General features: G+C 41.1%; 1 protein-coding gene across 6 annotated transcripts in view; it reads left to right on the top strand.

The window, feature by feature from the left end:
* Window positions 1–23,354, top strand: part of MACF1 (microtubule actin crosslinking factor 1) — a 248,778-nt gene extending 225,424 nt beyond the window's left edge. For 4 of the 6 annotated variants that reach the window (XM_027109006.1, XM_027109007.1, XM_027109005.1 and 1 more), the window contains 9 exons: window positions 4,508–4,674; window positions 5,958–6,114; window positions 8,014–8,131; window positions 11,632–11,694; window positions 12,351–12,592; window positions 13,424–13,553; window positions 14,237–14,436; window positions 17,079–17,574; window positions 18,258–23,354. In XM_027109006.1, the coding sequence (XP_026964807.1) occupies window positions 4,508–4,674; window positions 5,958–6,114; window positions 8,014–8,131; window positions 11,632–11,694; window positions 12,351–12,592; window positions 13,424–13,553; window positions 14,237–14,436; window positions 17,079–17,574; window positions 18,258–19,753 (3,069 nt within the window). In that variant the 3' untranslated portion in view covers window positions 19,754–23,354. Of the gene's footprint in view, window positions 1–4,507; window positions 4,675–5,957; window positions 6,115–8,013; window positions 8,132–11,631; window positions 11,695–12,350; window positions 12,593–13,423; window positions 13,589–14,236; window positions 14,437–17,078; window positions 17,575–18,257 lie in introns of those variants that run through there. The other 2 variants (XM_027109011.1, XM_027109010.1) reach the window with 2 other exon arrangements.
* Window positions 23,355–25,669: the final 2,315 nt, after the last annotated feature.

The following is a 25,669-nucleotide window of genomic DNA, read 5'->3' as shown; positions in this document are numbered from 1 at the left end:
GGTCAACTAACCTATGACAAAGGAGGCAAGGATATACAATGGAGAAAAGACAATCTGTTCAATAAGTGGTGCTGGGAAAACTGGACAGCTACATGTAAAAGAATGAAATTAGAACACTCCCTAACACCATACACAAAAATAAACTCAAAATGGATTAGAGACTTAATGTAAGACCGGACACTATAAAACTCTTATAGGAAAACATAGGAAGAACACTCTATGACATAAATCACAGCAAGATCCTTTTTGACCCACCTCCTAGAGGAATGGAAATAAAAACAAAAATAAACAAATGGGACCTAATGAAACTTCAGAGCTTTTGCACAGCAAAGGAAACCATAAACAAGATGAAAAGACAACCCTCAGAATGGGAGAAAATACTTGCAAACGAATCAACGGACAAAGGATTAATCTCCAAAATATATAAACAGCTCTCACAGCTCAATATTAAGGAAACAAACAACCCAATCCAAAAATGGGCAGAAGACCTAAATCTCTCCAGAGAAGACATACAGATGGCCAAGAAGCACATGAAAAGCTGCTCAACATCACTAATTATTAGAGAAATGCAAATCAAAACTACAATGAGGTATCACCTCATACCAGTTAGAATGGGCATCATCAGAAAATCTACAAACAACAAATGCTGTAGAGGGTGTGGAGAAAAGGGAACCCTCTTGCACTGTTGGTGGGAATGTAAATTGATACAGCCATTCTGGAGAACGGTGTGGAGGTTCCTTAAAAAACTAAAAATAAAATTACCATATGACCCAGCAGTCCCACTACTGGGCATATACCCAGAGAAAACCATTATTCAAAAAGACACATGCACCCCAATGTGTATTGCAGCACTATTTACAGTAGCCAGGTCATGGAAGCAATCTAAATGCCCATCAACAGACAAATGGATAAAGAAGATGTGGTACATATATACAATGGAATATTACTCAGCCATAAAAAGGAACAAAATTGGGTCATTTGTAGAGACATGGGTGGATCTAGAGACTCTTGTACAGAGTGAAGTAAGTCAGAAACAGAAAAACAAATATCGTATATTAACACATATATGTGGAATCTAGAAAAATGGTACAGATGAACCGGTTTGCAGGGCAGAAATTGAAACATATATAGAGAACAAACGTATGGACACCAGGGGGAAAGTGGCAGGGGGTGGTGGTGGTGTGATGAATTGGGAGATTGGGATTGACATATATACACTAATATGTATAACTAATGGATAACTAATAAGAACCTGCTGTATAAAAAAATAAAATTCAAATTTCAAAAAAGAAAAGATAGCTCAAAAGTCAAAACTTTTCAAAAAGTTATATTCAGGGTGTAGGAAAGTGAATAAGAATATACTCTCACTCTCTTCCGTGTGTCTTCTATCCCATTCACCCCCACAGGTAGTGGATTTCACATTTATTATTTCTATTTATTTTTTCCAAAATAAACACACCATTTCCAATTCTTCGTTACGCAAAAGGGGGTACAATACGTAATCTTTTGCACTTTCCTTTTATGCTTAATATGTCTTAGAAATCACTTAATTCATAGATATCCTCCTCTTTTTTTTTTGTTTTTAAACTATACATTCATTTTGAGGATGAACCGTAGTTTATTCCACCAGACTCTTGTTCTGGTGTTTCCAAAACTGTGCTATTAAAAATGACACTGTAGTGAATAATTCTGTGTTTTTTCCCTGTATTATTGGAAGTGTATCTTCAGAGTAATTCCTAGACTGGAATTGTTGCATCAGAGGGTAAACGGTTGTGTGGTTTTGTTAGATGTAGCCAAGTTCCCTCCATGAGGATTTCTCCATTTTGCATCCCTAGCAGAAGTGTATGACAGTACTATATATTTCCCCTGCAGCCTCACCAATAGAATGTATTGTCAAGCATTTGAGTTTTTGCTAATCTAATTAATAAAACATATCTCAATGTGGTTTTAATTTTTTATTTCTTCTCTAAGTTGAATATATTTTTATACATTTAAGAGACATTTATTTGTAGATCATTGGTTCATGTATTTTGCTATCGTCTGCCAAGAGTTTGATCTTTTTTTTCTTTCAACTTAACAAGAGTTCTGTATTAGGGAAATTAGTCCTTTATAACAGGTTGGAAATATTTTCTCACAGTTTGTCCTTTGCCTTTTGACTTTGCTTATGGTGTTTTTGGCCATATAAAAGTTGTTTTTTTTTAAAATTTTTACACAATAGATTTTATCACTTTTTTTTAAACTGAAATATAGTTGACATACAATATTATGTTAGTTTCAGGTGTACAACATAGTGACTCAACATTTAAATACATAATGAAATGATTACCATGGTAAGGCTAGTAACCATCTGTCCCCATTCAGAGTTATTACAGTGTTATTGACCATGTTCCTTATGCTGTATATTACATCCCCATGACTTAAATTTATTTTATAACTGGAAGTTTGTGCCTCTTAATTCCCTTCACCCATTTCACCCATTCTCCTAACCTTCTTCCCTCTAACAACCACCTGTTCTCTGTATTTATGAGTCTGTTTTTGTTTGTTTGTTCGTTCATTTGTTTTGTTTTTGAGATTTCAAGTATGAGATCAACAGTATTTGTCTTTCTCTGACTTATTTCACTTAGCATGATATACTCTAGATCTATCCATGTTGTCACAGATGGCAAGATTTCATGCTTTTTTATGGCTGAGTAATATTCCATTGTCTGTGTGTGTGTGTGTGTGTGTGTGAGAGAGAGAGAGAGAGAGAGAGAGAGAGATAGAGATCTTCTTTATCCATTTAGATTTATATTCTGGGGTTTCTGTTCTATTCCATTGATGTATATGTCTGTTTTTGTGCCAGTACTGTACTGTTGTGATTACTGTAACTTTGTAGTATAGCTTGAAACCAGAGATATCACTCTTTCATTGAAGTTGTATTTTTAGTCATAGTTTGAAAGCCTTTTGCCACACCCAGGTTATGATGGAATTTACCCAATGGTTTCCTTTTCTTTTTTTTCTTTTACATTTGAATACTTTAACAATTTAAGTTTATTGTGAGGTATAGTATGAGCTATGAATACAAGTTCATCTTTTTTCAAAGTTCTATATAGTTACTCCCAATATCATTTATTTGAAAAGTCTGTCTTTACCCCAGTGATTTGAGAATCTGTCTTTATCACATACAAAATGTCTTAGGTTTTGAAGTTTATTTCTTGATTTTCTATTCTATTTCACTGGTCTTTCTATTCATTAAGAATAGCATACTATTTTTAATTCTAGAGGCTTTCTGGTATGTTTTACTATGTGGTAAGGCTAATCTCCCTTATTTCTTTTTTCATTTTCTCTTTTTTTCTTTTTCAGGATTTCTCATAGCTATAATTGTACATTTATTTTTCCATATGAACATTAGAATCAACTTCATCAGTCCTAGAGAAAAGAGTTGGTATATTTGTTTGGCTCACATTACTTTACTCATTCACACATGCATATATGCACACATAGATGCATGCATACACATACACACATAGCTTTATGGACATCTTTCCTTTTTTTCCAGGTCTGCTTTCATGTCTTTCAGAAGTCTTTTAAAGTTTTATTCATAAAGGTTTTGTACTGTTCCTAAAATTGTACGTTTTGTGTTGCTATTATATTATTCTTGATTTTTATATGTTGATTTTATATTCTTATTGGATTACTTCGTTGTTCAATTTGGTTGTATTGTTGATTCTCTGAGGTTTTACAAATATACTTTCATGTAATCTGCAAATATAGTTGTACCTCTTCAAATTCTTATGCCACAAATTGTTTTCTCCTACCTAATTGCATTGGCTAATATTGTCAATACAGTGTTAAATAATAGTGAAGAGTGTGTTTACCTGTTTTAAAGAAGAGACAGACTGCGGAAGCTTAGAGAAGTTCAATAGCTTAAGATCACAAGCTAGTAAAGGGCAAAGCCATGATTGACTTTCAGGTCTGTTGTACTCCAGAAACTTCCATTCTTTTTATTCTCTCATGCTGCCTCTGGAATCTTTAAAGATTTGTTTAAAGGAGACAAGACTCCTTTGTAATTTCCAGCCACTCTCAGGTGGATTGGAGAAATCCTACATATTTAATGTTTTGATCTAGCAGTTGACCCGGTGAACATGCCTCTTTTCTTTTTTTTTTTGTTTTTGTTTTTGTTTTGTTTTGTGTTTTGCGATATGCGGGCCTTTCACTGCTGTGACCTCTCTAGCCGCGGAGCACAGGCTCCAGACACGCAGGCCCAGCGGCCATGGCTCACGGGCCCAGCCGCTCCGCGGCATGTGGGATCCTCCCGGAGCGGGGCACGAACCCACGTCCCCTGCATCGGCAGGCGGACCCTCAACCACTGTGCCACCAGGGAAGCCCCATGCCTCTTTTCTTGTTCCCCCTTTTTCTACAAATAAGGGAGAACATGCCCCAGCTTTAATCTAGATATCTTTCATTCTTTAGAGTCATTATTTACAAGGACCAGAGGATTGAATACATTTCCTTGTTTCCTTGACAGGAGCTCAATTTGGAAATGGAAGACCAACAGGAGAACCTGGATACTCTTGAGTACCTGGTCACTGACCTGAGCTCCTGTGGCTTTGCCCTGGACCTGTCCCAGCACCAGGACAGGGTACAGAACCTCAAAAAGGACTTCACAGAGCTACAGAAGACAGTTAAAGAAAGGTGAGTTTTCATATGTATGGATCAGTGTCATGGAGCTAATTTTTTCTTGCTTTTGAATGAAATAACTTTCTCCTCCTTCCTTCTTCACCAGAAAAGATGGCATCAAAATTCTGCTACTGAGCCTTAGGAGATTGGAAAGTGCCTCTTTCAGACAAAGCTATTCAGTCTACTTAATGCTTAGTGGTCTTTCTGTTAGTAAATAGTGAGTTCCTTCTCAGTAATGGGATTCAGTTCCCCCTGAGTACAATCAAAAGTCCAGGTCACCTGGACCAAACAGAACAAATTTGGGGCAGCAAGTTGGATTGTGGCAGGATTTGAAATAATGAGAAAAATTGGAAGAGACTTCCCAGACATAATTAAGGATTATATTGGAACTCACACTGCTTGTTTTGACCACATTTAAGTTGCTGTTACAGAGGAGTTTCTGGATTCTTCTTTTAAGGCAAACATGGGAATGTACAACAAAGGTAGATGATTTCAGGTTATTAGCTCACAGTTGAAAAGCCATAATTCCTCCATTGGAAAGCCTCCTGTGGGTTTAAAAGCTTGGGAAGACTTCTCTTGGTTTAGCCGTAAATATTCCGATTTAGCAGATGATGGCTTCAGTGACTAGGGGAAAGCAGTTGCTCAGATCAGCACTGTAAGCAGCGGTTATTTAGTGCAGGTGAAAGGGACAGGACAAAGGCCACGAAGGCTTTGTTTTTCTTGCCCTCCGCTGAGGGCTACGTAGCTATATGAAGAGCCAGGATCTCTGGCTTGAAGTCTAATAGATGTGACCATTTCCAAAACTTAATTTCAAAATTGAATTCTCCTTTCTCCTTGATTTATTTTGCTCATTGGTATGCTTAGCCTAACTTCTCTGAGCCTCAATTTTGGCATCTTCCTTGTTAAAGGAATTAGCATTTGAATTGGGCCTTGAAAGAGTCAAATACCTAAAAAGTAGCAGAGCTGGCCTTGAGATCCAAAGCCTGCATTCTTTCCATTGTATCATAGTACCTAAATAGCAGGCTCCCTTTAGTTTTTCTCATTTTCACTTTAGCCTAGAGTAAGATTGAAGACTCCTTTCCCCAGAAATGTCCAAACAAGGGCAACAGATTCCTTAGTTTGATGCTCTCCTACATTATATGTGGTTGTTTAGCCAAAGCTGCCATGGAAAAGATTATGAGAAGGAAAGGCCCTGTTAGGAAACTGATGCCTGGAGTCCTAGAATGAATATAGTTTTAGTTCACGTTGACTTCTTTACAAGCTTAGTCTGGCAAGTAACAAGTTGTCTCTGTTGACAGAGAGGAAGATGCATCATCTTGCCAGCAGCAATTAGATGAATTCCGGAAGTTGGTTAGGACTTTCCAGAAATGGCTGAAGGAAACCGAAGGGAGTATTCCACCGACAGAGACTTTCATGAGCACTAAAGAGCTGGAAAAACAGATTGAACACCTGAAGGTAGGTGAACAAAGTCTCTCCAGGAATCAGGCTGGACAGCAGTTTGGAATCTTGTGTGGACTCATTTCCACCTGTGGTGGGCAAATGGTATGAGAAATCCAAATTATCCATGTGTCAGAATAGCAGTTCCTCCATTTTCTCCACGTGAGTCCAGCCTACCCCTACCCAAGCACTGAGCACCAAAACATCTCCTATTTAAAAGCCAAAACCAAAAAAGTAATCTGGGAATGGTATCTATAAAGTTTCAGCTGTCTTGGGGATGCCTGTCATGCTGTGGCAGGTCATAAAAAAGACAGTTGTCAGAGTCCAGTCTTGAGAAGATTACACTCTTGTTGTATGTTTGAGAATTAGACAATTATAGGTGAGCAAGTGACCAGATATGTGATCAGAAAATTGAGGAGAGAATTTCTCCTCAACTAATAAAGGAAAAGTTACAATCACATGGTTGGAATGTACCTGCATGGTACATCAGCCTTTCTCCCATCTGTTGCAGAATCCCTTCTCTCCTATATTTGATTCATAGTCATCCAGCTCTATTTGCACCTCTAACATGTTTCTTACTTTTGTTGAAACCAGTCTCCAACTAACGCTCATGCATTTGTCCTTATTTTCTTAGTAAAACAGGATTTATCTTAAATAGATGAAAGAGAAGAGCTTTCACAGAGAGAGTGCCAGGAGCATTTGCCGTGGGGAGTTCCCTAGGACAGAGGTTCCCTGATTTCTTGGTTCATGGTTCCCTTTGTGTTTCAAGACATTTTTCATGGCATCTCAAGGCAAAAAACAAACAAACAAAAAAACACCCAGAAAACTGAAAAACCTCACTTACTAAGTGGTCAGGTCCAAACAGCTTAACAGTAGTTGTTCACATGGTGTCCAACAGATGTCACTGTTTTTCCCTCAAAAATTTAAAGTATCCTGTGAGTCAGTGCATAGTTTGGGAACTGCTGGCTCTTTGGAATCAAGAGTGACTAATAAAAGAACTGACACACTCTGAATTGGCAAGGTTCAGCTTGAAGCTGGGCAGCATGAGCTTGCCAGATGTTCATGGCTCGATGTCGTTCTCTGCCGCTGCTTTGTAGCTTGAAGTCAAAAGCAAACTAAGTAGATTGTGAGGGAGATTCAGGATGGAGGAAGGGATTGAAGGCTAGGATGGTGTCCCAGCTTGGAAAAGAGTAAAATTCTACTTCTGTAGCAGGCAGTTTACAGCTTAGAGACAATGTGACCAGATACTTTTGTCTTAGAGCAAATGCCATTGTTTCCTAACAGCTTTCTGTGGTGGTTTGAGCTCTGACTTCAAACCCAATATAAAATTCCCTTGAAAAGGCAAAGTGTAGCCTATGATTCTGTATGTTTCTCTACATCTCAATACCTAGCTCCTCATTTTACCCTCCAATTACCATTTCCTTTATATTCTTTACAAGCATGGTATTCCCTTTGTCCACCTGGCAAACTCTTATCTTAACTCCAATCTTTCCTCTCTCCAGGCAGAGTTAGATGTGTGTCCTTTTGTGCTCTCAGAGTCTAGTGGCTGTGCATATTTCTGTAATAGCATTATCACATTATAATGCCATTGATAATCTGAGCTCTTGGTTTTAGGAACTGTGTCATAAGCCTATTTTGTATCCCCAGTGTTTGGCACAATGCCTGGCCTATAGTTAGTGCTCAAAAAATACTTGCTTGATGAATGAATGAATGAATGAATTAGAAGGGCCTGAATATTCTAGGATACCATTCTCCCACATCTTGGCTGGCTAAACCAAGTTCTGGAAATGGCTGAATAAATGAGGACGATTGCTTAATGCTTATCAAAACTTTAGGGAGTGTATGTAGAACAGGTGTCCCTACTTATGAGGAGAAAGCCTCCAGATATTACATTTTGCTAATTTGTTCTTTAAACAGGGTCTCCTAGATGACTGGACAAGTAAGGGAACTTTGGTAGAAGAAATCAATTGCAAAGGTACTTCTTTAGAAAATCTCATCATGGAGATCACAGCACCTGATTCTCAAGCCAAGACAGGTGAGTGTGGGCTCTTGAAAATGTAGTGAATAAATATCATTCTTCCTTTGCCCTTTGGTGATGACTGCTTATTGAATAAACATTAGAATCAAGATTGGATATGAAAACCAAGGATGTTTCATGAAGCAGTCTTCCCCTCAACCTGATCTGTTTTCCCATTTCCTTTGTAACATTGCTTCCATTTTGCAAAACCCCTTCCTGTGATGGGAAAAAGTAAAGGGACTAGTTGGCCCACTTAGAACTGTGAAATGAACATAGAAGGATTAAAATAGGATTTTCCATCTTGAGGAATTTCTGTCTTTTAAATATGTGAATGGATGGCTATGCATTAACTTTAAATTAGGGTCAGCCCTGGAGGGTATAAGCATGATATCTTGGGAGAGGCTAAGTGTTTAGGAGTCAGTAGTGGTACACCAGGAACTGACACACTTCTTAGAAGTACATACAAAGATTGTGCCCAACTATATGAATTATCTCTGCCTACAAATTAAGTCTTGCAAACAAAATGCATTCTGAGGGCTTCCCTGGTAGTGCAGTGGTTGAGAGTCTGCCTGCCGATGCAGGGGACACGGGTTCGTGCCCCGGTCTGGGAGGATGGGCCCGTGGACCGTGGCCGCTGAGCCTGCACATCCAGAGCCTGTGCTCCGCAGCGGGAGAGGCCACAACAGTGAGAGGCCTGCGTACCGCAAAAAAAAAAAAAAAAAAAAAAAAAGCATTCTGAGCTCACAGTCACTTGCTGGTTGTCAATTGGGATCTCCTAGGTTTTATTACCAGACTATGTTAATGCACTCCTATAGTCACTTAAATAGTAAGGGCAAAGTTTACTTTCTTTATTCCTCCTGAGAATGGCTACTTTCCTATTGTATCCTAAAGTTTAAAGATGTCTTGGAACTATCTAGAAGTGACAGCATTTCAGAGAATTGGTGATTTTTATATTCTAACACTTAAATTTCTAAGTTCATTGACTTGTTAGTGTGTGACATCACCCAGCAAACTTTTTCTATAAAGGGCCATAGAGTAAATATTTTAGGCTTGTGGGCCATATGGTCTCTGTCACACTACATGTCTCTGCCATTGTAGCACAAAAGCAGTCATAAACAATATATAAATGAATGGGCGTGGCTGTGTTCCAGTAAAACTTCACATACAGAAACAGGCGGAGGGACAGATTTGGCTGGTGCACTAAAGTTTTCTGACTTCTGGACTAGATCAGTGGTTGTTTGAACTTTTTAAAGTACTGTAATCTTTTTTAAAAATAAATTTCATGTAGAACTATAAGACAAATAAAAATATAAGTGAATTTATAGCGTTTATCTATTATGAAATTCATCAGTGAGAATATTGAGGCTATCGGGACTTCCCTGGTGGCGCAGTGGTTAAGAATCTGCCTGCCAATGCAGGGGAAAAGGGTTTGAGCCCTGGTCCGGGAAGATCCCACATGCCGCGGAGCAACTAAGCCCGTGCACCACAACTGCTGAGCCTGCGCTTTAGAGCCCACGTGCCACAACTCCTGAAGCCCGTGCGCCTAGAGCCTGTGCTCTGCAACAAGAGAAACCACCACAGTGAGAAGCACGCTTGCCACAACTAGAGAAAGCCCATGCACAGCAACGAAGACCCAATGCAGCCAAAAATTAATTAATTTTTAAAAAAAGATATTGAGGCTGTATTAGTGAATATGAAAATTTGGCAAAAAGAATTTTTGAATGACAGCTTCATTATTTATTTCTCAATTTTTTCCTTGGTTGCATTGTATCCAGAAAATACATTTCACACAGATAAATAGTTGCAAATGATGACAAATGTTTTTAAAAGTTCACTTTACAATCTGAAGTGTTAAGAATTCTCTTACTACACAATTCTACCCTGATGAGAGCCTGCTCTGAGTAGATATACCTCAGCCTTTTTTGTCATTTTATCTAATGGAATTCATATGTGCTATAGATGTTTTTCTTTGTGTGTGAGTGGACATATGTAGGTTTGAAAATTATAGAGTGCTAATGAAGAACTACATCTTTTCCCATCAGTGACACTCAGAAAGAAGTTTAAATGTATGCACAGAGGTGCAGGAGCTACTCTATTCTCTCCAAAAAGCAGCATAAATTGGCTGTATCTACTGGGTTAACAATGTGGTGTTCAACATAATTGAGATGTGCATGTTTTACTGCCATTTCTAAGTACTTAGGAATATATTCTGAATACTAAAATTAAACCAAACGTTTACAGAGTCCCTAAAGCACCTCCTCAGGGTGCTTTGAAAACCAGTTTGAAGATCACTAGCCTGAGTGCTCTTAAAAAGTTCTCTTCCATCTCTGAAAACCCACGCGTGTTCTAGTTCCTTACGGTCGTGGAGCTCTTTTGGTTTCGTAAAGTGCTTTCACATACACTACCTCACTACTTCTCACCAGTAACCCCATGAGAGCTGACAAGATAGGTAGTATTATCTTCATATCCCAGAGAAGATACCGAGGTCTGTCCATAGATTAGGGCTCACGTACTGAGTTAGTGACAGTCTTGGCTACGACTGTCTTCTCCAAATTACTAGTCCAGTTTCTTTTTGGTCATCACCAGACTGCAGTGGAATATGATCTTTTGGTTTGATCCATTTTTTAAATTGAAATTACAATAATGTTAACATTTAAAAGTTTTACAGTCATTATTGTCTAATATAGAACCTTGCGCTTGACCTTTTCCACAGTGAAATCAGTGCATGTGAGAGTCTTATTCTGCCCTTTGAATGTTACATTATGTCATGACTATTCTTCACATTTCTTTATAATCTTTGTAATTACATGATCTGGTTTTTACTTATTTGGGATACTCCTGAAGCACAAGGAATCAACTTGGGGAGAATATAGGTGAAATTGTGGTAATTAGAAACAGAACCAAAGACCCTAAACAGAATTTATGGGAATGTTTATGAGCCAGATTTATTGACGCTTAGAATTTCTGTTTTCTGGTGGGGGAAGGGGAGCAGAAAGTCATGAAAAAAAAAGACAGGGGATCTTTTGAAACAATATAGGAAAGGCTCATTTTAATGTCTTTACTAAAAGAATGCTGCTTTTTATGTCCTTAATTGTACTTACTGTTTATTTTTATTATGTTGAAGAACACTGATGTTAAAGTTGAACCTTTTTGGCTGTTTTATAAATCCTCCTCGTTCTTAAGTATGTCGAATGCCAGTCTAAAGACTTAGTCATTCTACTAATACTTGCTTCACAAAATTAGGGCAAGGTCCAAAGAATCCAAATTGGAGATTTAAGAAGAGAATTTGGATTTCCTCTAGAAAAGGTTAGGGTTAGGGTTAAGGAGCTGAAACTCCCAAGTGACACTGTTGCCCGGCAGCTAAAATGATTTGTCTCTTTCCATGAGTATGTTGTCTTGTGCTGTGTTAACTTCCTGATATCTGAGCTTAAAGTGAGTGCCAAAGAATAAATTCGGTGCCTGTATGTATTCCTAACACATTTGTCTTGCCTTGTTTGTCTCTCTGTCCTTCTGCTCAGGTTCCATACTGCCCTCTGTAGGAAGCTCTGTAGGCAGTGTAAACGGATACCACACCTGCAAAGGTGAGAATGCCATTTTCAACAGTGCCTCTTCATTGGGTGTGTTAGGACAGTGTTCATGTTTGCATCTGTGTATGTTTCCATATGTGTGGAAGGATTGCTGCCAGGATGGGTGTGAGGGTAAAAGTCTGGGGAGAAGCACCTGTGATGCCTCTTTGTTGCTAACTAGAGGCTAAATAGGTTGGCAACCAGTGAAATAAAGTTACTAAGCAAATAAACTGGACCACTAGATAAGACCAATAAGGAAAGACCTGGAAGAAAATATATGCAAATCTTTGAATTATAAAGAAGCTATATTAGAGGTGGTCTAAATCTAGCCCTCAGCCTCCCAGCTAGGTTTTCTTCTCTGCAGTTTAAAGAAGAGGAAGTAGAAGAATGCCCCAAATCCTTCACTCCCTTCACTTTTGCTGCTCCCGTGTTTGCTTAGCATTTTATTTATACATCTGAGTGTATAATGCCAAAATCAGAAATCAGATTAATGAGAGCTCTTTTGCTTTTCGTATGTAAACAGGAACTTTTATGTGATTTAGCAGGAAGATCATCTCTAGTTCACTAGAAGGAGTGGGAGAGATACTTAATCCTGATGAATAATTTAGTGAGGAACCACTGGGGATGGTTGAGAGCTATTCCCAGTCTGATCTCTGTTTCTGTGATGCTAGATCTGACGGAGATCCAGTGTGACATGTCAGATGTAAACCTGAAATATGAGAAACTTGGGGCAGTGCTTCGGGAACGCCGGGAAAGTCTTCAGGCTGTCCTCAGCCGAATGCAGGAAGTTCAGCAGGAGGCAGGCTTGGTGCTGCAGTGGCTGGAGTTAAAAGAGGAAGTCCTGAAAGGCATGGAGGCCTCTTCATCTCCAACCAAGACAGAGACAGTGAGAGCCCAAGCTGAATCTAACAAGGTACTGTGTTCCCATTAGCTACATCTCAAGCACTAAGAGGAAGGGGCGGCTGTACCAGTGTACCCACCTGAGCCTGGGGGCCTGAGAGTGAGACATGGCCAACCACCCAGTCGTTACGAGCAGCATGTTTGACTTTCAAATGACTCGTATGCCTAAACTCTCCCAGAGAATTTTCTTACCTGTGAAATTAGAAGTTGTTACACATCAGACTGAGAAACAAAACCAGATCTGTTTGCAGAAGGAGAGTAGCTCTCCTCAGAAGCATCAGTTCATTGAGAATGGGATCTCATTTTCCATGTGATGGTATAAGCCAAATCATTCCATCAAAGCACCTTTCCAACTCTTGGAGGGATCTAAACAGCTGTGATTGCAGTTCATTCTAAAGATTGACATGTAGGCCTAGGGAAAATGTCAGAAGAAATAAGACCATGTAGAAAATCTGGTAAAAATTTTTTGCCAAAAATTTTAGTATTCCTGTTGAGGCCTAGCATGTCATATCCTACAACTGCATAAACATCGCCATTATCGTCATCATCGTCATCATCATGATCATCAATTCCTGACACTTTTAGTTTATAGGGATTAGCAGTTTTCTTATTGGGTTACTGATGTGTTGTACATAAAAGAAATTCAAATCTTGCCATCTAGATTTTCCTTTTAATTAAATATTCAAGCAGAAAGGTTAAGCATCTTAAAATCATGAAACAATCATGGATAGAATCAGAAGTCGAGCCTGTAATTGCTGCCCCGTCTTCCCGTGATTTCCTCCACACTCACAGCTTTGTTTCCTGTCCAGAAATCTCATGGCATTCATGATGTTCTTTCTCCTAGGCCTTCCTGGCTGAATTGGAACAGAATTCTCCAAAAGTCCAAAATGTAAAGGAAGCCCTGTCTGGATTATTGATGACATATCCCAACTCACAAGAAGCAGAAAACTGGAAGAAAATGCAAGAGGAGCTCAGTATGTTATCACTGGGGTGTTTCCTTGTCTTCAAAGTAAATACAGGCTTTCGGCATACCCGATAAACAGGAGTGATTTTTAGTTAATTGTCATAAGCAAGCAAGAAGGGGCAGGGAGGGTTAGAGAATGAGCCTGATTGTGGAAAAAATTTAGAGATTGCATTCAAAGTATCAGTATTGGCTTTCTTGGGCAAGTCATACTGACAATCTGCTGTGACAAAGAGCATTGATGATAAAAATGAAAAATGGGAAATAATCTAAACATTCTGTGAAGGAATTAAATTATGCTGCACTCATAATATTGAACTATAAATGATGTAGGTGAATGTGTATTGGTATGAAAAAAATTATTGGCATGAAAGATGCTCATAATTAGTAAGCTTAAAAACAGGTTATAAAATAATATATAATGTCGCATAAGGTATTTTACACGCGTTGTGTATGTATGTACGTACTTCTGTGCAGTTTTATCCCGTGTGTAGTTTCATATAGCCACCACCGCAGTCAAGATACAAAACAGTTTGTTACTTTAGTTAAAATTAAATGCAGATTATTTTTAACTTAAAAAAATATTAAATAATGCTCCAGGGGTCATTTCCTGTAGTATATTAGGAACGTAATTTAGGGACCAGGCTAGTGGCTGATGAGGGTAAAAGGACACATTATCTCATTTCCTCTCTACAGATTCCCGATGGGAAATGGCCACTGAGGTGACAATGGCTCGGCAAAGGCAGCTGGAGGAATCCGCAAGTCATCTGGCCTGCTTCCAGGCTGCAGAATCCCAGCTCCGGCCCTGGCTAATGGAGAAAGAGCTGATGATGGGGGTGCTAGGGCCCCTGTCTATTGACCCCAACATGCTGAATGCACAGAAGCAGCAGGTCCAGGTGAGCAGTATGGCTGAAAGCTTTCGAGCAAAGAAATCAGAGGCACTTGAACCTGGGTCTGAATGCTGCTCTCAACAGGTAGATTTACATGACCCTGGACAAGTCATTTAACTTCTCAGAGTCTCCATTTCCTCACTTTAAATGAGATGCTTGTAAGGTCTTTATCATGGTGCCTGTCAAATAGCAAACAGTATTGTTAATATCATTAATGTCAGTAACTATATTATTAATATCGTTGACCGAGGCAGTAAGATGAGCAGATGGGAGACAGGGAACTTCTGACTAAATGATAGCATCGTATTTTATTTTCAATCCCCAGTGGTAGTGATCCACATTACTTCATGCAGTATCTTATATCTGCCAGCTTTACTTAAAGATCTTCTGCTGATCAGATCTCAGTACCCAACATTTGCGAAATTTAGGTTGGTCCAGTGATGTCATTTCCAGTGAAATCCTGCCTAGACCCTTTCCTTGTTCTGTAGCCTTCCCTAAACTTGTTCTGTTTCTTCTCACCACCCACCAGGTCCCCTAAGAGTAGTTTTTGAAAGAACCCTTTCTTTTAGCCCCTGCATCCATGTTATTTATCAAGTCCTATTTAGTCTACTTACAAGTATTTTTCTCATCCAGTGGTTTTCAAACTTTTTGATCCCAAAACCCTTTACACTCTTAAAAATTATTGAGGATCCCAAAGAGCTTGTGTTTATCTACTAATATCTATTAATATTAACTGTATTAAAACACTGAGGAATTTTTGAAGTATGTATTTATAAATTAATTTTTAAAATTATGATGATACAACCATAACACTAACATACATAACATTTTTATGAAAAAATAACATTTTCCAAAATGTAAAAAATTGAATAAGAGTGGCATTGTTTTATATCTTTGGCACATCTCTTTAATGATGTCTGGCTTGGGACTCCCTGGCGGTCCACTGGTTAGGACTGCGCGCTCTCACTGTCAAGAGCCCGGGTTCAGTCCCTGGTCGGGGAACTAAGACCTGCAAGGCATAGCGATAAATGAAATGAAATGAAATAAAATAAAAATGGCTGACTAATAGAACAGTCTCACAGATTTTCATATCTGCTTCTGCAGTCAATCTGTTGTGATATCGGATGTTGTGAGAGAACAAGAATTTTAAAAGGCAAATAACATCTTAGTATTATTATGAAAATAGTTTTTACCTCACTGACCCCATGCAAGGGCTTAGGGACTGCCAGGGGCCACCAGACCGTAATTTGAGAACCACCGTTCTAAGCTTCTCTTCTTCTCCACTGTACATGCTGGTAGGCTGGATCTTGGGTCTGTTCCATTGCAGCAGCCCGCTAAAGGGCCTCTTGGTCTAGTTTATCCTCTACACAATTATCAAGTTATCCCCTTAAATCATATATCTGAATATATTAAAATGCTTCTGTAGCTCTTGGCTGCCTATTGAACAGAGTTCAAATACCTGCTCACTGTGGTGCATGAGGCTTTTCACAGTCTGGTCCCAGTTTGTCTTGCCAGCTCTTCCCCCATATACCTGGGCTTCTTCCCACACCGGATAATGGGTTCTTTCCTGAACACACTGCACTCATAGATCTCAGGATCTCTGTGCCTTTGCTAATCCCAGGCCCTTCTCTGAACCAGCCTTACTCTCTGTTCTCTTGGAGAACTCACATATTCTTTATTGTGTCACCTGTGAAGCCTTTCCTGATTTCCCTCTTCTGCTCTTGTCATCCCCGGAGGAATTTACCACCTTTACTTCTTGCTTTCACAATTCCATGTTCACGTCAGCATTCTATCATTTTAACTTTTGTTACATTCTATTATAGTTCATTACTTGCACATCTGTTAGTCCTTGAGGTCCTGTTGTATTTATTTTTATGCAATGTAAGTGCTGAGTACTTTCCATAAGTTTTCTTGTTTAATCCTAACAACAGCCAAGTAAGTACTTTACTATCCTCATTTTGCAGATAAGGAAGCTGAGATTTGGAGAACTTTTAAAAACTTGCCTAAGTTTATACAGTTTAGTGAGTGATGGAGTCAGGATTTGAACCCAGGTGTCTAACTACAGAGCCTGTAATCTCAACTTCTTTGATGAGTGAAACAGTGAATAGAAATAAATAAAAAGGAATGGTACTTGCTTTAAAGAAGCTTTTTATCTAATTGTGCTATATTATAATGTGCAGATTATATGTGCTGGTGAAAATTTGAGAAAGGAACTAAGAAAAGTAGGACATTAAGAGTTGAAATGGCAAGCCCAGCCAGTAATATAGCTCACTTTGGGACCCAGGGTTCCAAACTCCCCATTCAGAGGCCTGGGTTTTGCCTGGCAAAGCTGACAAGTGCCCATCCAGTAAACAAACTTTGGTTTCCCAACCAAGGCCAACCTTAGTAACTGATGTTGAAACGGTATAGGACAAATAAGGAAAAGAAATAAAATAGACACAATCAATGATCCTTTCAAAACAGGTTTTTATTAAGCAGCTGTTAGAAGTGATACTGCATTTTCCTAGTAGCCTGGTCTTTGGAGTTTTCTGGTTTATTTTCAAAAGGAGTTGGCACTGCTTGGCACAATCCAAAATCAGTTTTTGTTTTGACAGTGTTTTTAGATCTGTCTTTTCTCTCTAAACATCTTGGTGTCATTTCTATTACAGTTTATGCTGAAGGAATTTGAAGCACGTAGGCAACAGCATGAGCAGCTGAACGAGGCAGCTCAGGGCATCCTAACAGGCCCTGGAGATGTCTCTCCTTCCACCAGCCAAGTACAGAAGGAGCTCCAGAGCATCAATCAGAAGTGGATTGAGCTGACTGACAAACTTAATTCCCGTTCCAGCCAAATTGACCAAGCTATTGTCAAAAGCACCCAGTACCAGGAACTGCTCCAGGACTTGTCAGAGAAAGTGAAGGCAGTCAGACAGCGACTGAGTGGCCAGTCAGCCATCAGCACCCAACCTGAGGCTGTGAAGCAGCAGTTGGAGGAGACCAGTGAGATTCGATCTGATGTGGAGCAGTTAGACCACAAGATTAAGGAGGCACAGACACTCTGCGATGAACTTTCAGTGCTCATTGGAGAGCAGTACCTCAAGGATGAACTGAAGAAGCGTTTGGAGACTGTTGCCCTGCCTCTCCAAGGTTTAGAAGACCTTGCAGGTGAGGAATACACTGCTGCCATTATTAGTGGCAAGCCAAAAAGAGGAGTGGATTAGTGGTCCCAAGAATCTAGGGCGACCCTTAAGTAGCTTTTGGACTCAGAGTAGTGTTACTCTATCCCTTTGTCCACCTACAGTGAGGACTGCCGTGGTCATTACACATTGATTGGGCACTAGCAATATGTGAAGCTTTACACACCATAATCTAAGAGATAAGAACACTAATATAAATCTAGCCAGCAGGTAGAGATTCATAGAGGTACTTATAGGTGGACTTACACGCATACTTTCACTGATACTCACTTAGTTTCTTCATACTATATGTGTACGAACACACACATATACCATATATACAAAATTAGAACATGTTCTAGACTTTTTAGGATGGCCTTATACAAGAAAAAATTTGTCATTAATTTGTTGCCTCTTTTTCTAGAAACATCTATGGCTTTTTACCAGCTTAGAAGTTAAAAGTTTGCTTCTGTTACTCATATCACCTTACAAGGTTGATGTGAGGGTTAAATAGAATATAGTAAATGAAGGAGCCTCGCTGTGTGCTTCTTTTATGGTAGACCCTCAATTAGCATTAGTTTCCTTTTCCTAAGATTAGACCATGTACTCTCAGCAAACATTTTGAATGCCATGTTCAGACTTGATGATTTAAATTTGATTTTCTCATTTCAGCTGATCGCATGAACAGACTCCAGGCAGCTCTTGCCAGCACCCAGCAGTTCCAGCAAATGTTTGATGAGCTGAGAACCTGGTTGGATGACAAACAAAGCCAGCAAGCAAAAAACCGCCCAATTTCTGCAAAATTAGAGCGGCTACAGTCTCAGCTACAGGACAATGAAGAGTTTCAGAAGAATCTTAACCAACACAGTGGTTCCTATGAGGTGATTGTGGCAGAAGGAGAATCTCTGCTTCTTTCTGTACCTCCTGGAGAAGAGAAGAAAACTTTACAAAACCAGCTCTTTGAGCTCAAAAGCCATTGGGAAGAGCTTAGTAAAAAAACTGCAGACAGACAGTCCAGGCTCAAGGACTGTCTGCAGAAAGCTCAGAAATATCAGTGGCACGTGGAGGATCTCGTGCCATGGATAGAAGATTGTAAGGTCAAGATGTCTGACTTGCGGGTCACTCTGGATCCAGTGCAGCTGGAGTCCAATCTCCTGAGATCAAAGGCTATGCTGAGTGAGGTGGAAAAGCGCCGCTCCCTGCTAGAAATCCTGAACAGTGCTGCTGACATTCTGATTAACTCTTCAGAAACAGATGAGGATGATATCCGGGATGAGAAGGCTGGGATCAACCAGAACATGGATTCCATTACAGAAGAGCTACAGGCCAAGACAGGGTCCCTTGAAGAAATGACTCAGAGGCTCAAGGAGTTCCAGGAAAGCTTTAAGAATATTGAAAAGAAAGTTGAAGGGGCCAAACACCAACTTGAGATCTTTGATGCTCTTGGCTCTCAAGCCTGCAGCAACAAGAACCTGGAGAAGCTAAGAGCCCAACAGGAAGTGCTGCAGACCCTGGAGCCACAGGTGGACTATCTGAGGAACTTCACTCGGGGCCTGGTAGAAGATGCCCCGGACGGATCTGATGCTTCCCAACTTCTGCATCAAGCTGAGGTCACCCAGCAGGAGTTCCTAGAAGTGAAGCAAAGAGTGAACAGTGGTTGCATGGCAATGGAAAGCAAGCTGGAGGGCATTGGCCAGTTTCACTGCCGAGTCCGAGAAATGTTTTCTCAGCTGGCAGACCTGGATGATGAGCTCGATGGCATGGGTGCTATCGGCAGAGACACTGATAGCCTCCAGTCCCAGATCGAGGATGTACGGCTGTTCCTTAACAAAATCCAAGCCCTCAAGTTCGACATAGAAGCCTCTGAAGCAGAGTGCCGACAAATGCTGGAGGAAGAAGGGACTCTGGACTTGTTAGGACTCAAGAGGGAGCTAGAAGCCCTGAGCAAACAGTGTGGCAAACTGATGGAGAGGAGTAAAGCTCGGCAGGAGCAGCTGGAGCTGACCCTGGGCCGGGTCGAGGACTTCTATCGGAAGCTGAAAGCACTCAATGACATGACCACAGCGGCAGAGGAGGGGGAGGCGCTCCAGTGGGTAGTAGGGACCGAGGTGGATGTCATCAACCAACAATTAGCAGATTTTAAAGTAAGTCTTACCCTTGTTTTTTAATCTTTTTCTGTCTAATATGTGTACTTCTTTTCTTGTAACTTGGAGACCGATTGAGTACACATCTTAACTTCTGTCCCTGGCTTCATTATTCTCACTTCTATCACCACCATAGCACACAGTTTGGAGACTAGACAGTCTCTTGGACTTTTGGGCAACAGGTTTGAACATTTTTCTATTGTAATCTGTTTTAATGTTTATAACTAATTAAGGGTATAGAAAGAAATGTCCAAACCTTATTTCTTACTCTAAGAATCTTCTCTTATGATTTGAGATTTCAGATTAACCAATTTTGTAACAATAGTGAATGTTTGTTGAGGGCCCTGTTTTTCGTATCAAGGTAATGAGAATCCATAAGATAAACATGGGCTCATCTTGCTCAAGTGTGGATTTTTTCACAGATTTTGAGGGAAAATTATTGATGTATTATTGATGTATTATGAGACAAAATGAAAAATTCTCATGAATTACTAAGACCAAACATGACACTTCAAAGAAATTTTCCACTTGTAGCAAGTAGTGCTTAAGACTACACCTTAGACTCCTCAAGAGCACAAGCTCTCTGCCCGTACGAGAGTTTGAGAAGCACTGCCTTAACTGCAAAAATATTTTGATTCTTTGCCTGAGTCAGAATTTCCAGTCCTGAGATTTTGTGAGTCTATATTAAAACAGCCGGGAAGATGAGAGGAGTTGACTCAAAAGTGCAAATTTGCCAGGTCTGGGTTTGGAACCCAGGGCTGTCTGCTGGGTCTTGGCTCTCACTGCATGAGCCTTTCACCCCAAGACTTAACCTAAAAGCACCTCGCTTCCCTGCTGGAGGCCTGTTTGCTTGCTTCTTCCTTCTTGGTGCCTGGAGTAGGTTTGGAAAGGATACCTTACTTCCATCACCAGTGGTGATTGTTCCTACTTACACAGTAACACTCTGCCATCAGAGTTACTTTGTTCTCTCAGAGCCCCTGCCTGTTAGGATTCTTTCTGTTAAAAACATGGATGGAAAGGGGGTGTTGACACCAGGCCAGAGCCACGTGGTCCCGAAAAAGATCACAAATTTGTAGGCGGGATCCAGATGTAGAAAGATGGCTGTTTCAGAAGGGCCCTCTAGCTTGGGGGATGTTTAGCACACTAAGGTGAGACATTGGCCGAAGACCCCCTTACAGTGCAACGTGGAGCAACACAAGGCATCGTATTTGGGATTCTTGAGGCACCGGGTGAGGAAAGGGTAGGTAGAGAAGGTTCAAAGCCATGAGCCCACATGTTATCCTCTGGGAAATGCCTACACCTAATCCAGTGGCTGGGTGGCCTTTCCTGCTTCACCACGTGGGCTTCTCTTCCCTCTTCCATTGTAAGCCCCTCAAAAGGAGAGGCTTTGCTACAGGCATGCTTCATTTATCTGATTTACTTGGATCTGGGTTACTTAGAATCAACTGTCTAACCAACGAAATGAGTTTTTTAGAAAATTGAAGCTTATCCCTTGAGGCACCAAAGTAGTTTTATCAAACTAGACTCTGGTTTATATGGAATTATTTTAACTTTTATTTACCTAATTTCCTAAACATTATATTGTATGTAAGTTCTTATGAGTGCAGGTTAACATTACTGAACAGATTATACTGTTCTCTACTATGGTGAGGCTGCTTTGTACTAAATGTTCTTAAATTACCATGCAGTTTGAGTTCTGTATTGAAGTCCTTGTTTAGGGCCTCTAATTGCTGAACTGGTTGGGTTGGATGTATGTGTATGTGTATGTATACATGGGGGGGATGTAGTTTCTGCCTTTTCCCCCATTGCCCTGCTATCAGGTATTATTTCTCACTGCTTTACTTTTCACTGCTGTCACTGAGTCTGCCTTGAGCAGTCTGTCCCTTCCTTCTGATCTTCTGTGAGCTAGAAAACAAACTAAACAAGCCTGTTAAAATTGTATTAAATATGACCTAGGATATAAAAAAGAATCCACAGGCAGGCATATATAGTGTTTGGATTTGAGGACAAGCGATTGTTTCCTTTTCATTTAATCCTTGGTTTCTAGAGACATTCTGAATTTTGACGCTGCTGAAAGCTTTTGAGAAATTATTGGACATTCCCGTATTTTATTTGTATCCTAGTGTGTAGCCCAGCAGCACTCTGGGTTCAGTAGCCGCTAGGTTGCTTGGGATAACAGACTCGTTTTGCTGCTTTCTAAGAAGAAGCCTCCCACCACCGACACTGTGGGTATGGCAGCTGGGGCCAGTGTGTGTATCTGCAGGGAACTGGTGGTGACAAGGCAAGATGAGAAGATGAGTGCGAGAAGGAGGGTGGTGAAGTTGAGTGCCCGTGTGTACCCTCCTCCAGCTGGGGGTACAAATCAGAAGCCTGGTTCCACAGGTCCACCTTGTAAAGTCGAGGGCTTTGGGAAGAGTTTTTGCCTCCTCCCAGCAAAGGTTTTGAGGCAGGAGGGGAGGAACACAGTACTGGCTTAGCTCATGCTGAGCTCATGGGAAGTGAAAACAATGAGAAGGGAAAAGCTCTGTGTCAGTCCACAGTTCCCTAGAGGCTGAGCCAAGGGAAGGTCTTTTTGGACCCATTCTGAGGACTGAGTCATTTTCACGATCTGAGCGTTGAGTTCCTGGGTTAAATGTGCGGAGTAGTCCAGCGACAGATTAATCTTCCCTCACACCAGCAGCACACCAGATGCATACGGTGTGACTCTGCTTTCAGATTCAAATTTTTTTTAATAAGAAAAAGCAGAGATGAAGGTAAGTATTAAAAAAACAGTGTTCGCTTTAAGTTTTCAACTCTTGTCTTTTTACAATGGGATCACGCTCTCAGCACAGAATCTGCTGTAGAGAAGAGGGTATGAATCTGTGAAACAGAAATGTGGGCTGTGCTTTGACCTAGCTGACTCCACGGGGGATGGTCAGAATAGAGAAATGAGTCAGGTCTGTGGAGAACCCCAGGCTTACTTGGGACTGTGCAACAGTGCTGAAAAATGCTAGGAAAGGCAGTTAGCCTCTGGGAAGTTATTTCCTTCTTAAATGAATGTGAAAGTCTGAAAGTCATTATTTCTAGGGAAGACTTTTCCCTCGATTGCTTCGGAATAACTGATAGAATCTGGACAGCCAGCGAGGACCTATCAGATGGGAATGGAAGAGAGTCCTTTCCCACTAAACAAGCAAAAGCCTCAAACCTCCTGAGTTAGGCACTTTACTGGGTTCTGCTCTCTGTTGGACGTAGAAAGGAAGAAGCCATTCCAGAAATCACGAAAGAGAATATTGAGCATGTTTGCAGAAAACTGGAAGGAAAAGACTTTGGCTCATCTCTTCAGGAAATTCTGTTTTCCTGAACAAGAGAGTCTCTGATTAGTGAGGAAAAGGAACTGTATACATATAACTAGAGTCTAACAAGAAAGGAGGGACCTTTATTTCACTGAAACTTAAGTCAAAGAATTCCCTCAGGGTGACCTTCCTAGGAAGGGAAGAGAAAGACTCCAGATTTGGAGAAGAAATCTGTAAGTCTGATGGTAACAAGAAGCTTTCCTCATTTTGAAATTCCCTATGTAGGTTTTGTAATCAAGAATTGAGATCATTGTTTTTTGTTTTTTGTGGTACGCGGGCCTCTCACTGTTGTGGCCTCTCCTGTTGCGGAGCACAGGCTCCGGATGCGCAGGCTCAGCAGCCATGGCTCACGGGCCTAGCCGCTCCGCGGCATGTGGGATCTTCCCGGACCGGGGCACGAACCTGTGTCCCCTGCATCGGCAGGCGGACTCTCAACCACCACGCCACCAGGGAAGCCCAAGAATTGAGATCATTCTGAGTCTTACACCAGCCCCTCCCTTGCACCCCCCTCAGGAACCACGCCTGCCTCTCAGTCAGGACGTGTGGAGGTTTGGGGTTTGGTGGGCTACAGGTAAGGCAGCAGGCTTTCTTAGGACTGTTCTCAGTCCTGATTCAGTCTGAGTAGAGCCCAGGGTCAGGGACTGCATACACTTGCAGCTTCTGTCTGGGGACCTCTATCCTACTCTGAAGCCAGAACAAGAAAGCCCCATAAACCTGTTCATCTGATTTTTTGGCCTCATGGAAAGCAAGCATAAGCTTCACTGTGAGCACGTGTGAAAACCCTTGGAGGACAGGGCCTGCCATGGAGCTGAGAGACTGCCAGTCTGCACAATGATAGATATTCACTCCTTACTTTCAAATAATTACAAAGACAGTATCAGCTCATCTTTGTCTTTGCCAGTTAGATTTACCAGAGAAGAAAGCAAGTGAGGTTAGCATTATCTACCTGCCCTTGGAGAGAAAGGAAATCACACTTGGTGTGACCTGTCTGTCACCGGAGGTTTAGGTATCTCCAGCTTTACAGCCGTCAGGATAAGATGAGTAGAACCTCACCACCCCTGCCTGCCCTGCCTTGTGCTGACCCTTGGCCTGCCTTGGTTTTTTCCTTCTTCCTTAAACAAGGCTACTCCAATAGGAACTACTGGGGTCCAAGGAAGTAAAACGAATGCCCTAGAACAGGGTTTCTCAACTTGAGCACTCCTGATATTTTGGGCTGGATGATTCTTTGTTGTGGGCAGCTGTCCGGTGCATTGGAGGACGTTTAGCAGCATCCCTGATCTTTGCCCACTAGATGCCAGTAGAAACCTTTCCCCAGTGTGACAGCCAAAAATGCCTCTAGACATTGCCAGATGTCCCCTGGAAAGAAAAATTTCCCCTTAGTTGAGAACCATTGCCCTAGATAGGAGAAAAGTGCCACCTGTATGTGGGAAATTTAGGACTCAGTTGGAAAGGGTGCTCGTTAAGATAAATATTGACGTGGCACGCTACCTTCTGGTAATCTGGTTATGACTGTGTAGTTAGCAACACCCTTAGGCCGGGCCCTGGATTCTTTATTTTTGCTGGTGCTGATCTGTGTTTGGTTTAAAAATCTCGTCCCTTTTCCTGGCATCTGCGGTTTCTTTTGCGTAGACTGGTTGGTGCAGGTGTTCAGCTGAGCATTTCTGTGGAGAAGAGGAACTTCCTTTGTGGAAATACTTGAGGGAGCTTCCTTGCTCTGTGCCTTTAAGGGGAGACTACAGCCTGTCCTCAGCCCAGGAGCTCACAGTTCGGCCGCTGGTATTTATAACGCTTATGTGACCATCCCCCTCTGCCCCCCCCCCCCCCCCCCCCCCAAGAATTCCAATGCTCTGTAATAATCCTCTCCACCCACACCGTAGCAGCTGGGTGGGGAGAAGGTGAAGGAGCCTTTAAGACCCTTAAGTTTGCTTCACATTGAACTTTTTCCAGCCCCATTTTAAAGTATGGCCATTAATATTTTAAATATCAGCACCACAAGCAAAATCCCAAGACTGTAGCCATTACATCATCTTGAAGGAGCCTCACGCCTCAGTGAAGGTAGTAAAATCACATGGAAGGGCGTCAAGAAAGTGTTGATGGATTTCACAAAAATCCATCTGGAAATTTTGATAGCAAAGGGAAGATTTTAAAGCAAAAGCGAATATATCCTCAACCAGAAGGAAGGAGTGAGGAGTTTCTCTTTGAGTTTACTGAAATTCTCCACATGTAGTGTCAGCATGTAGCATTTGCAACCAAGATTGATCATCATGTGAAACGTGTGTGTCCAGAAAAACTGGAATTTATCCTGTGCAGAACTTGTGTTTATTGTTGATTTTTGATTAGTGGACGTGATTAAGATAAGCACAGACTTGCAGAGCGGCGCTGTTTCTCGCTGTGTCTAGAATGCATGGTAAGTGGTCTCAGCCTTAGCCTAGTCCTGGGCACTTTCCAGCTAACTGGCTGGCACACAAGCCATAAGTGGTGATTCTCTAGGAGGTACGATGAGTTGCTTTTAAGGGCATTTTGTTGTTAGAGGTGGTTGGTTTACCAGGAATAAAATCAGTCCCACAGGGAGTCAGTTCAGGTCAGGTCACTGCACCAAAGCATTACT

The sequence above is a fragment of the Aethalodelphis obliquidens genome, unplaced genomic scaffold, assembly GCF_003676395.1.
Source record: "Aethalodelphis obliquidens isolate GAN/ISIS:26980383/991018 unplaced genomic scaffold, ASM367639v1 scaffold9, whole genome shotgun sequence".
Taxonomy (NCBI): Eukaryota; Metazoa; Chordata; class Mammalia; order Artiodactyla; family Delphinidae; genus Aethalodelphis; species Aethalodelphis obliquidens.
The sequence above is the reverse complement of the archived record's forward strand: the minus strand, read 5'-3'. Positions and strand labels throughout refer to the sequence as shown.